Source organism: Camponotus floridanus, unplaced genomic scaffold (genome assembly GCF_003227725.1).
Source record: "Camponotus floridanus strain SB8 unplaced genomic scaffold, Cflo_v7.5 scaffold247, whole genome shotgun sequence".
In the NCBI taxonomy this organism is placed as follows: Eukaryota; Metazoa; Arthropoda; class Insecta; order Hymenoptera; family Formicidae; genus Camponotus; species Camponotus floridanus.
In genome coordinates, this window is record NW_020229378.1 from 70,742 (window position 1) to 83,167 (window position 12,426).

The window sequence follows — 12,426 nt, forward strand, 5'->3', positions numbered from 1 at the left end:
ATAAAATTATATATAACAAATAGTAAATATAAAAATAAAAATTTTTATATTTTTAAATATAAAAACTGCTTATTAATTATATATTTTACTTTAACAATTATACTCTAAAGTGTAAGTATTATAAATTTGTAAAAATATTTTTGGAAAAATTGTCTATAAGTTATGCTACAAACATATACTATATTTAATACTATTTTAATATTGAAGAATATTGAATAAGCAACAAAATAAGAATACAATTATCTATATTAACGTATTATTTATGTATATTAATGTAATTATTTATTTTACTTTTTGTATGTACTTATTTGCAGTTGCTAAAATCCTTTTTATTTCATGTTGCGGCCAATCGTCCATCTTTGAAATACATTTTTGCACAGCTTTTCTAAATCTTTCGTTTGATGTAAACGTAGGCCAATATGCATATTTATTATTTTCGGTTATCCAAGAAGAGAGTATCATTTGCAATCCATCGATGAACTCTACTATGGTATACTGTTCCATAGCTCCAAACTAGCAGTAATAGATATTAAATATATTTTAGAAATATATTTAATATACAATATACAGTTTAAACATACAAAATATATATAAGTGTTAAATTAGTATATTAAAATATTAAATATACATTATCTAATTACAATAACTAAAATCTATATATATGTATATATATATATATATATATATATATATATATATATAAATAGGATGAAATTGTAGCGAGCAGAATAATTATTTTTTTGCAGAAATTACTACGGCTTTCGCTGCTGCTTTTTTCGGTTTTCGCGTCTTGGTCTTCGCCGCGGGTGCCTTTACAGCTTTCTTAGCTTTCGACGGTGCCTTCTCTGCGGCAGCCTTACTCTTCTTCTTTCCGACAGATTTAGCAGCAGCGACAGTTTTCTTCTGAGCGGGCTGTTTCTTCGGGCTCTCGGTCACTTTCTTAGCAGCGGCTGCTTTCTTCGTGGCGGCTGGTTTTCGCGCCGTCGTGGTCTTTTCGATTTTGTCTTTCTTCGTCACCGGTTTGGAAGCGCGCTTCACTTTCGCTTAAGGCTTGAAAGTGTCCGTCGATAATTTGAAGGATCCGGAAGCGCCTTTGCCTTTGGTTTGCACGACGACGCCCGACGAGACGGCAGCCTTTAAATATCTCCTGACAAACGGCGCGACCTTCTCACCGTCTACCTTGTAAGTCGCCACAATGTACTTCTTAATCGCTTGTAGAGACGAGCCCTTGTGATCCTTCAATTCTTTGATGGCTGTTCTCACCATCTCGGAGGTCGATGGCCGCGTCGCCTTCTTTTCCTGCGGTTTAGCCTTGCTCTTGTTAGTCTTCTTAGCCGGAGCGGGATTGCTCTCGGCGGCCTCGACGGCGGAGTTTCCAGTGTTAACTTTGTCCTCCATTTTTTTTAACGAGTGAGTTTTGCGTACAAAACGATCGTGTCTCTCTCTCTTTCTCTCTGTGTCTCAAGATTCTACAAAGTGCAGAATAGTCAGTTTGTTCAATTTTTTTTTTCTTTTTTAAGACGTGCACAAGGCATTTATACATATATTTTACTTGGTGTATATGCCAAGTTATAGATTCTCTTGGTTTGAGACTTCTATAACACTCTCTTTACCTCCCTGAAGAGATGTAGACAGGAAAAATATCGGGGCGAAATCGCTGAATCGGGAATCGAACCCGAGTCTTTCACTTGCCGGACGACTGCTCTTACCACTGAGCTATCAGCCCCACTGGTTTTTAAGACGTGCACAAGGCATTTATACATATATTTTACTTGGTGTATATGCCAAGTTATAGATTCTCTTGGTTTGAGACTTTTATAACATTCTCTTTACCCCCCTGAAGAGATGTAGACAGGAAAAATATCGGGGCGAAATCGCTGAATCGGGAATCGAACCCGAGTCTTTCGCTTGCCGGGCGACTGCTCTTACCACTGAGCTATTCAGCCCCACTTATGTTTATTCCGTGAACAATTGTATGTAGTAGCAGTAGAAGGAACGGTGTAGTATAGAAAAACTATACTGTATTAGATCTAAACAACACTTCTATAACTCTCATAATTAAAGAAAAGAAGAGGAAGGGAAAGGGACGATCATGTCCCAGAAAATTTTCATGCTATATATATATATCCGGCGATTCCTGGAAACCGACGGCTATCCGCCTGAAAATTAAATTAAAATATTCGACTCGCGGAAAAACGGACATTACAAGAAGGAAAAAACACATCTGTCAATCCATTCCTCATTCTGCTATTCTTCCTCATTCTCCTCCTCCTTTTCTCTTTCCTCCTCTTCTCTTTCTTGCTCCTCTTCTATAATCAAATCTTCTGGGATCTATTCTTCCTCTTCTATCTCATCGTAAGGCTCTTCCCCGAAGAGCCGCCGCAGGTCGAAAATATCTTCGACCTGGCGTTGGCGACTTTACGTGGTGTCGTTCCACATGTATGAGAAATTCTCTCTCCTTGCCCGGCGCACCGTCCGCCTCCGTTCAATATTAATGGAGCCTGGAATTTCAACCTCGTCCTGGAACTATATAAAAAATATAATTAATATAAATACACACATTTTTTCACAAAATATTCACAAAAATGTTACTTATTAATGTGTATTATTATTATTTATGTGTATTATACTATTAATGTGTGTGAATTAATTCGGTCCGTTTTTTTCTTCCAAAAAAAGACTACTGTGAAAAAACATGAAAAAGTACACTAATCAAAGTATTTGCCATCGTTTGCTATTATTTTATCCCATCTGTATGGCAGTTGTATTCCGTAATGAAAAAACGTCTCGTCCTTCGAAGCGATCCATTCATTGAGCCATTTCTCTATTTCTTTATAATTGTTGAAGTGCTGGTCCGAAAGCCCGCGTGCCATCGATCTGAACAAGTGATAATCGGATGGAGCAATGTCTGGTGAATACGGCGGGTGAGCTAAACCGTTCCAGCCAAGTGCTTCCAAGGTGGCCTTCACAATCTTTCCAACATCTTTCTTTCATCCATCTTTCTTTGTGGCCGAGCGTTATCGTGCTGGAAGATCACTTTGTCGTGTCTCTTTGCATATTCCGGCTTATTCTTCAATGCGTTGTTTAAACGGATCAATTATTGTTGGTAAAGTTCGGCAGTGTTGGTTTGGCTCTGTTTTAATAGCTCATGATGCACTATACCCTTCTGGTCCCACCATATACAGAACATTACTTTCTTGCCGTGAATATTGCGCTTTGGTGTCGATGTGGATGGTTTTCCTAGGTCGCAAATGGATTTCCTTCGTTTGGGATTATCAAAATATATCCACTTTTCGTCTCTAGTCACAATACGATGCAAAAAACCTTTCCTTTTTTGCCTGGCAAGCAAGATTTCAGATATGGCTTTTCGCCTCTCGATGTCTCTTTCTTTCAGTTCATATGGCACCCATCTTCCTTCTTTGTAAATCTTTCCCATGGCTGCCAAACGCACAGAAATTGTTGATCGATCAACATTCAATAATTGTGCGAGCCCATGTTGCGATTGACATGAATCTTCATCGATTAGCGCCTGCAATTCCTCGTCCTCGAACTTCTTCGGCTGACCTGAACGAGGTTTGTCATCGACACTGAAATCATCACTTTTGAAACATCGAAACCATTCATTCGTTGGAGCAATTTCATCGTAAGCTTCTACGAGCATTCGATGAGCTTCAGCAGCTGATTTCTTCAAATGAAAATGAAAACTTCCTGAAAATGATGCTTTTTGGGCTCGAATTTCGACGTTTTCGAATCAGATAAACAAGATGTAATTGTTACAAACTCAAACGTTTATCAATATTATTGCCTGATGTCAATACTAAACCATAAAGCTTTTTGCAGACATTAGAGGTTAGAAAATTACATAGTATAGCAATTGACCGCCAGATGGGCCGAATTAATTCACACATCTAATACATTCCACAGGAAGGTCAGCTTCAGGAACACGATCCATAATATATCAAATAACGTTCGCTTCCAGAGAGGGTATACATTCATACGATGATCCATTTTTTTTTTAACTTTTATGCACTCTTCTCGACTTGTGCACTGTCCGCAACTTTGTGACGAAGCAACGAGGTCTCGACACGAGATTTTATAGTAGAAATGTGGCATTATCACCATATCAAAAACGTGTCGTAAAGTAAAAGTATGCGCGGTCCCATGCAATTTAGCATAGTATAATATAATATTAATATCATCATATCGCGACTTTGTGAGCAGACAATCGTCTCGGTACGAAACTTTAGAATAGGGACGTATCATTATCGCTTTACCAAAAACACGTCGTAAAACAAAGGTATACATGTTCCCACGCAACTTAGCATGATATAATATTAATGTGTCGACCCTGATCGAACTTGATCGAACACTTGTCGAACGACTATCGAACGATCATCAAACGCCCATCGAACGGGAATAAACACCCGCCGAATGGAAATGAACGTCCATCGAACGGCTATCGAACGGCATTGAACGATCGTCGAACGGCTATCGAACGGTAATTAAACGGTTATCGAATGGAAATGAACGACCATCGAACGGCTATCGAACGGTAATTGAACGATTATCGAATGGAAATGAACGACTATCGAACGACTGTCGAACAGAAATAAACGATTGTCGAACGGAAATGAACGATTGAACGGAAATCAATGGCTATGTGAAAGGCAAAACTACATATATTCAATTATCAAATATTTAAATGTATTACAATGTAACACCATGTATCGAAATCAATATCTGTGGCAGCTGTGTCACGTACGGAAAGGTACGGATACTGTGCACGTACATAGATAAGGAAAAGGAAAGAAAGGAGAAAATAAGAAAGACGATAAAAATATATTGCATCATCAATTTGTTATAAATATGGATTCGAAGAATCATTATCATGATGTTTCAACCACCAATTATAAATCTTAAATACATTTTGTAAAGCCCAATTTTTTACATGATTTTCACAACGCATAGTATTCTTAACATTTAACTTATTTAAAGAAACTACAGCCTCATAGTCTGCATCCAAAGTTTCGATGAATAACATCATTTCTTGCATCATCATCCAGTATATCGGCCATTGTCGTTTTCCGTGCCCTTTAACGTATACGTGATGCATCATCCTCCTCCGTTGCATTCATCACTGTCGTTGTAATTAAACGTTTCGATTTCCAATATGAAACGTGTAAATCATCCCACGATAATCCATGATGATTTTTAATCAGCCATAAAACCTGGTATCTCTCAGATTTTGTGAGCGTGTGCCATGGTACGAGACATGTAAAAATATAATGAAAGTATGGATTCTTTTCTCAGAACCGCAACATCTTTCCCGACAAAATTTCTCCCGATAATAAATCCTTGTAGATTCACAAACGTTGGTGCAGCCATGATGACAAGATTTGATCGCAGACTGATGTCGATCGTAAAACATTTCAATCTTTTATATTTTTCTTCATGTGCATTGGAGGGAAAAAATATCGTTATAATAAATAGTAACATCATTATTTTGATAAAATCGAATCTAAACTACATAATATACAATTGGATTTGATCAATCTTCTTTAAATTAGAATTGCTTAATCTTCTCTTTTTTAATAATTTGAATCGACAATAAAGAAAATCTCGAAATTCGATAATTTTAGATTTTCAGGGAATTTTACAGTGAATTGACTTATTCCTGCTATGAAATTATTATTTTTTTTAGTTTTACACATATAATAGGTTTATGACGATAAGTTCGTTGCGTGTCCGCCTTAATCGCGTGTTCGTAACTTAGACAGGAGAAGCGGTGTGAGTCAGGTGCGCCTTAGATTCAAGAACACGTTGTCCAAAATTTAACTATGTGTATTTACAATATTTACAGGGGGCCCTGAAAAGGGTCGTTTGTAATTACAGGCGCTTCCTGTAAGAAATGCTCGGGAGAGTCTTTGTGTAGCGGAGCTTACGCCTTGGACGGTTGTTCTCATCCACTTCTGCAGCTGGCTTGGTCTGCGTGGCTGCAGTGGCTGTTGCCGTCTCCCAGTCTGAATCTGACTGCGTACCCTGCTCCGCTGTTGTTGGAGTCTGGAAACTGGCCTGAGTACTTCGGTGCACTCGGCTTGCCGCTGCAGTCTGCGTCGCCTTGGTTGATCTGCCAGGTGGTGAAGGTGGCAATGGCGAGAGAGCTCCTGGAACTGCCCAAGGTCCGGTTGGTGAGGTGTATCGCCGGATGCGGACGTCCCAGACTTCTAGTAGATGACGAGGCGGCCTGGTGAATCTGGGTGGCTCCAAGTCTATCGACTGCAGCTTCCACGGCAGTAGCTCGAATAAGACTCATCTCTCCGGTTCGGCACCTCCACTGATCGGCTGTCGTATGGGCCCTGGTGATCGGGGCGTCGACGTCGGCCGAGGTATGCGGCTCCGCTGGCGAAGTATGGCGAGACTCGCCGGTTACGGGAGTTCCAAAAAACTCCAAAAGAGCACTCTAGCTTGTTCGTATGTGAGCGATTTATCCTCTCGTAATGACTTGCGAGCTGAGACTCGATTTCGGCTTTTCGCGGTCGGCCTTATATACGGGCCTTGCCGGATCTCACTTGCGCGAAGATCGGCGCCTGTATGTTCGCGCTGCCGCGCGCTAGTTTGCGCGCCTAGGTTGCCGTGCGCTCAGGCGCTCGGCGCTATACGTGTTACGCCTGTGTGGCATATGGCAGAACGCCACAGATTAATAGAATATTTGTAGATAGCTTAATATCGCTAGTCGAATTTTTCAAAAGGTTAAATGAGATTGTGTAGTCGACCAAACTAGCCAGAATTATAATTTATTCAATACGACGTTTCGACCATATGGTTGTGGTCCTTATCAAGTATACACTGAAATAGATATATAAGTTACAAAAAATTATTATTTACATCTAATTTTCGGTTTGGACCGTAATATGCACAATTAATTTAGTTTAAACGTGAGATGTTTTAATATACATACAAATTAGCCGACGTAATGATAATCAGAGTGTCGGCATAAATAATAATCTTGTGCAAAGCTCAAGGCACATTAACAAACTTTATTTTAAATTCGATTTTTGAGAACAATGAGTCCGTGTGGGACCTCGTCAAAGACTGAACACAATCATAAGTAAAACGGAATTACATGACCTTTATTATTTTGTCATAAATGTTGTTTAAATTTTCTGTGTCTCTTTGTAAGTTGATTAGGTTATCAAATCTCTTTATGAAAAACATCTCAGCAATTTCTCTTTTACGAACATACTTTTCGCTGTGTAGGATGTTCGGTTTTATCCAATCAAAATCATGACCAGATTCTAATCTATGCTTGCTAATTACTGAATGATTAGTTTCATGTAATTTAATGTTGTTACAGTGTTCTTTTACTCGCGTACGTAAATGTCTTTTTGTTTGTCCGATATGCTAAATTACAATCTTTGCAATTTAATTTGTATACAACGCCTGTTTTATCATTATCGTGTAAGCGATCTTTACCACGTGTAATTAAATTATTTTGTTTTTTAATTATCTTATACACGACCTTAAAGCCTCTATTACGCAGGAGACGGTATAAATCTTGACTAACATTTTCAACATATGGTATTGTGATAAACGGAGTCACGTCAGAACGAGTAAGATTCACATCAGTTGTAACATTATGGTCACGATTATTTAAAATGTTGAGTCTTTTTTTAATGTGTTTATATATAAGATGTTCCGGAAAACCGTTCTTAATTAACGTGTCAAAAACTAGCTTTATGTTGTCTTGTTTAAAGCAGTCATTAGATAATAAGATCGCGTGGTCAACTAAATTGTAAATAGTGTTAATTTTATACTTTTGTGGGTGGTTCGAATGATAATTTATATACCTCCCTGACCATGTAGGTTTCCGGAACCAATTAGTGATAAGTCTATTATCGGACCGAATAATTTTTACATTCAAAAAGTTAATGGATGAGTCATCTTCAGTCTCATAAGTGAATCTTAAGCGTTCGTGATAATTGTTGAACTTTGTCAAGATCTCGTTGATTTTTGCGCGTGGTACTATTGCGAAAACGTCATCGACAAATCTATAATAAGTAGGAACGGTAAAACCTAATGAGCTTAGACATTGCATCTCCATATCTTCCATTACCATATCTGCTAAGATAGGTGAAAGTGGAGAGCCCATGGGGGTGCCGAAGATCTGCTCATAAAAACGCCCGTTAAATGCAAAACAAGTTGAATCCAAGATCAATTCCGTTGCAAATAAAAATTGAGAAAGGTTGAATTTAGTGTTCTTGGCAATATCTTCCCATCGTTTCCGTATAGCATTTACTACCAAATCTTTGGGGACGTTAGTGAATAATGAAGCCACATCCAGCGACACCATGATGTTGTCTTTGTCAATATCAGTGTTCTTGATAATTTCGACGAAGGATCAACCATCTTTGACATATGAGTTTGGTTTTCTTATCGATTTATATAGGATATCATGGATGTAGCTCGAGATATTGTATACTGGGCTTCCCAAAGCAGATACTATGATTCTCAACGGGAAACCATCTTTATGAATCTTCGGCAGCCCGTAGCATCGTGGTAAATTTCCGTTTGTGCAATTTAAGTTTTTATATGTCAACTCACCGATCAAACCGCTCCTACGCCAAGACTTGACTAACTCATTGATTTTGTTAGTTAATCTTTTCAAGGGATCCTTTTTTAATTCCCTATAAGTGGTTGTGTCACTCAGCAGCAATTCCATCTTGTCGAAATAATCACTCCTGTCCATGGCGACAGTGATCTGACCTTTGTCAGCTCTCGTGACCATGATGTCTTTATTTTCGCGTAAATATCTCCTGGAGACCGCGTAGGACTGCAAGATGCATCTATCTGAATAATTAGTGCGTTTATTGTTGTCAAGAAATCTCTGAAGGATGTTAGAGATGGAAATTCTAGTTGTTTCAATAGTATCTGTTGGCAAAATATTACTGTGCACTTCAAAATTCTTGACAACGTCCAAAACAAGATTGTTACGATCATTTTTTTTTTGCAGCCACTTATAGGGAATTAAAAAAGGATCCCTTGAAAAGATTAACTAACAAAATCAATGAGTTAGTCAAGTCTTGGCGTAGGAGCGGTTTGATCGGTGAGTTGACATATAAAAACTTAAATTGCACAAACGGAAATTTACCACGATGCTACGGGCTGCCGAAGATTCATAAAGATGGTTTCCCGTTGAGAATCATAGTATCTGCTTTGGGAAGCCCAGTATACAATATCTCGAGCTACATCCATGATATCCTATATAAATCGATAAGAAAACCAAACTCATATGTCAAAGATGGTTGGTCCTTTGTCGAAATTATCAAGAACACTGATATTGACAAAGACAACATCATGGTGTCGCTGGATGTGGCTTCATTATTCACTAACGTCCCCAAAGATTTGGTAGTAAATGCTATACGGAAACGATGGGAAGATATTGCCAAGAACACTAAATTCAACCTTTCTCAATTTTTATTTGCAACGGAATTGATCTTGGATTCAACTTGTTTTGCATTTAACGGGCGTTTTTATGAGCAGATCTTCGGCACCCCCATGGGCTCTCCACTTTCACCTATCTTAGCAGATATGGTAATGGAAGATATGGAGATGCAATGTCTAAGCTCATTAGGTTTTACCGTTCCTACTTATTATAGATTTGTCGATGACGTTTTCGCAATAGTACCACGCGCAAAAATCAACGAGATCTTGACAAAGTTCAACAATTATCACGAACGCTTAAGATTCACTTATGAGACTGAAGATGACTCATCCATTAACTTTTTGAATGTAAAAATTATTCGGTCCGATAATAGACTTATCACTAATTGGTTCCGGAAACCTACATGGTCAGGGAGGTATATAAATTATCATTCGAACCACCCACAAAAGTATAAAATTAACACTATTTACAATTTAGTTGACCACGCGATCTTATTATCTAATGACTGCTTTAAACAAGACAACATAAAGCTAGTTTTTGACACGTTAATTAAGAACGGTTTTCCGGAACATCTTATATATAAACACATTAAAAAAAGACTCAACATTTTAAATAATCGTGACCATAATGTTACAACTGATGTGAATCTTACTCGTTCTGACGTGACTCCGTTTATCACAATACCATATGTTGAAAATGTTAGTCAAGATTTATACCGTCTCCTGCGTAATAGAGGCTTTAAGGTCGTGTATAAGATAATTAAAAAACAAAATAATTTAATTACACGTGGTAAAGATCGCTTACACGATAATGATAAAACAGGCGTTGTATACAAATTAAATTGCAAAGATTGTAATTTAGCATATATCGGACAAACAAAAAGACATTTACGTACGCGAGTAAAAGAACACTGTAACAACATTAAATTACATGAAACTAATCATTCAGTAATTAGCAAGCATAGATTAGAATCTGGTCATGATTTTGATTGGATAAAACCGAACATCCTACACAGCGAAAAGTATGTTCGTAAAAGAGAAATTGCTGAGATGTTTTTCATAAAGAGATTTGATAACCTAATCAACTTACAAAGAGACACAGAAAATTTAAACAACATTTATGACAAAATAATAAAGGTCATGTAATTCCGTTTTACTTATGATTGTGTTCAGTCTTTGACGAGGTCCCACACGGACTCATTGTTCTCAAAAATCGAATTTAAAATAAAGTTTGTTAATGTGCCTTGAGCTTTGCACAAGATTATTATTTATGCCGACACTCTGATTATCATTACGTCGGCTAATTTGTATGTATATTAAAACATCTCACGTTTAAACTAAATTAATTGTGCATATTACGGTCCAAACCGAAAATTAGATGTAAATAATAATTTTTTGTAACTTATATATCTATTTCAGTGTATACTTGATAAGGACCACAACCATATGGTCGAAACGTCGTATTGAATAAATTATAATTCTGGCTAGTTTGGTCGACTACACAATCTCATTTAACCTTTTAATAGAATATATACTTATATGCAATTTACTATTTTTATAACATAATATAGCAATTTTATAGGGTGTCCATCAATTTTCGACCTTGACGAAATAAGGAAGTAGATTGGTTCAAATTAAAAAAGAACGACTTCTATTGTTTTGTGATTGTCGCAATAATTAACGAAAAAATTAAATAAAGAAGATCGGCCAATCTGCGTGAGTAAAAACGCGCGGCGACGAGAATCGTCTAACTGTAATCCGATACTACGAGCGGCGGCGAAGCGGTGGACGGGTCGCTCTCCGAGACATGATGGTGGTTTGCGATATATCGCAATACCGCGCCGAAAAATGACCCGTCCTTTTAGTAGGGAGAAAATGATGCGCTATCGTTTTCACATCACCTTGCGATAAATAACATGGTGCGCTTTTTTATAGTGGTTTCCCCCATAGGCCTATTCCACTCTCAATTTAAGAATTATGCAAAATGCCAATACTATACGCTGAATGTATTTTAAATGTAAAAAATTGATGGTGACAGTACTTTTACAAAAATTGATCCGTGGTTGAAAATTCCTCGATAAAATGTATTGCAGACGTTGATAAAATGTTTCAAGAATCCTTCCTTTATCTCGTACACGAAGGCGCACTGCTGGACTGATTATCCCGACATTATGCACGACACCAATTTTTAGTAAAAAGGTAAATTAAACAATATTATTTACAATACTTAAAAACATTTTAGACACAAAAGTAGAGCTTCTTTATATTTTTTTTCTGTTCGAGAGAGGAGGAAACATGCATTTACGCACACCCGGGCCCCCATAAACCCTGGTAATGTTGGATTCGGCCTACACTCCAGCAGCCAATACCAACTAAAAAATTCCTCTCTTAGCCTTCGGGAATTGGCAAACGTCCTCGGGCCGTACCCGCGTTACCCGTCCGGGAGACTTAGCCTGTTGGGTTTTACCTCTCATCGCCGACGGGTTCTCAGGAGTTCAAATCGGGCTTACGCCCTCGTCAAAATCGGGAACAACCATTGCCCAGGTATGTGTGTAATGAATGTATGAATGTCAGTATACGTGTGTGAATGTGTGTGTATATGCATGTATAAGTGTGCGAGTGAATGACAGAATGGCAATGAATAAGTGATCCCTACCCACCCAGAAGTCCCCCCTTTTAATTACCCCTGCCTCCTACCCCTCTACTACACCAAACCTGTTCCCGACTTATGATCCGGTATCATGTCCCTGTAATGTGTAATTGTGCATGTATACGTGTAGTGTAGTATATGTTACTGTTGGGCACTCTATGTCGAAAACCAGTACATAGTTACAATCGAGTAATCCATCAAAGGCAATCGTCATCATCGGGAAGTCACAATAAAGGGGAAGGGAATATCACACCTCTCACACAATCAATTGCCAGAAGAAAATTCCAGCTCATCCTGGATTGGACGCTCTTAGTTCGAGGCCCCACCCCCCTTGA

The 12,426-nt window shown here is 38.0% G+C and overlaps 1 protein-coding gene across 1 annotated transcript; it reads right to left on the reverse strand.

Annotated features, from left to right (window-relative positions):
• Positions 1-720: 720 nt before the first annotated feature.
• On the reverse strand, positions 721-1,487 carry LOC112638110 (histone H1-like). The gene is given in 1 exon segment (XM_025409168.1): positions 721-1,487. A coding segment is annotated over 1 exon segment (666 nt). The 5' UTR covers positions 1,399-1,487; the 3' UTR covers positions 721-732.
• Positions 1,488-12,426: the final 10,939 nt, after the last annotated feature.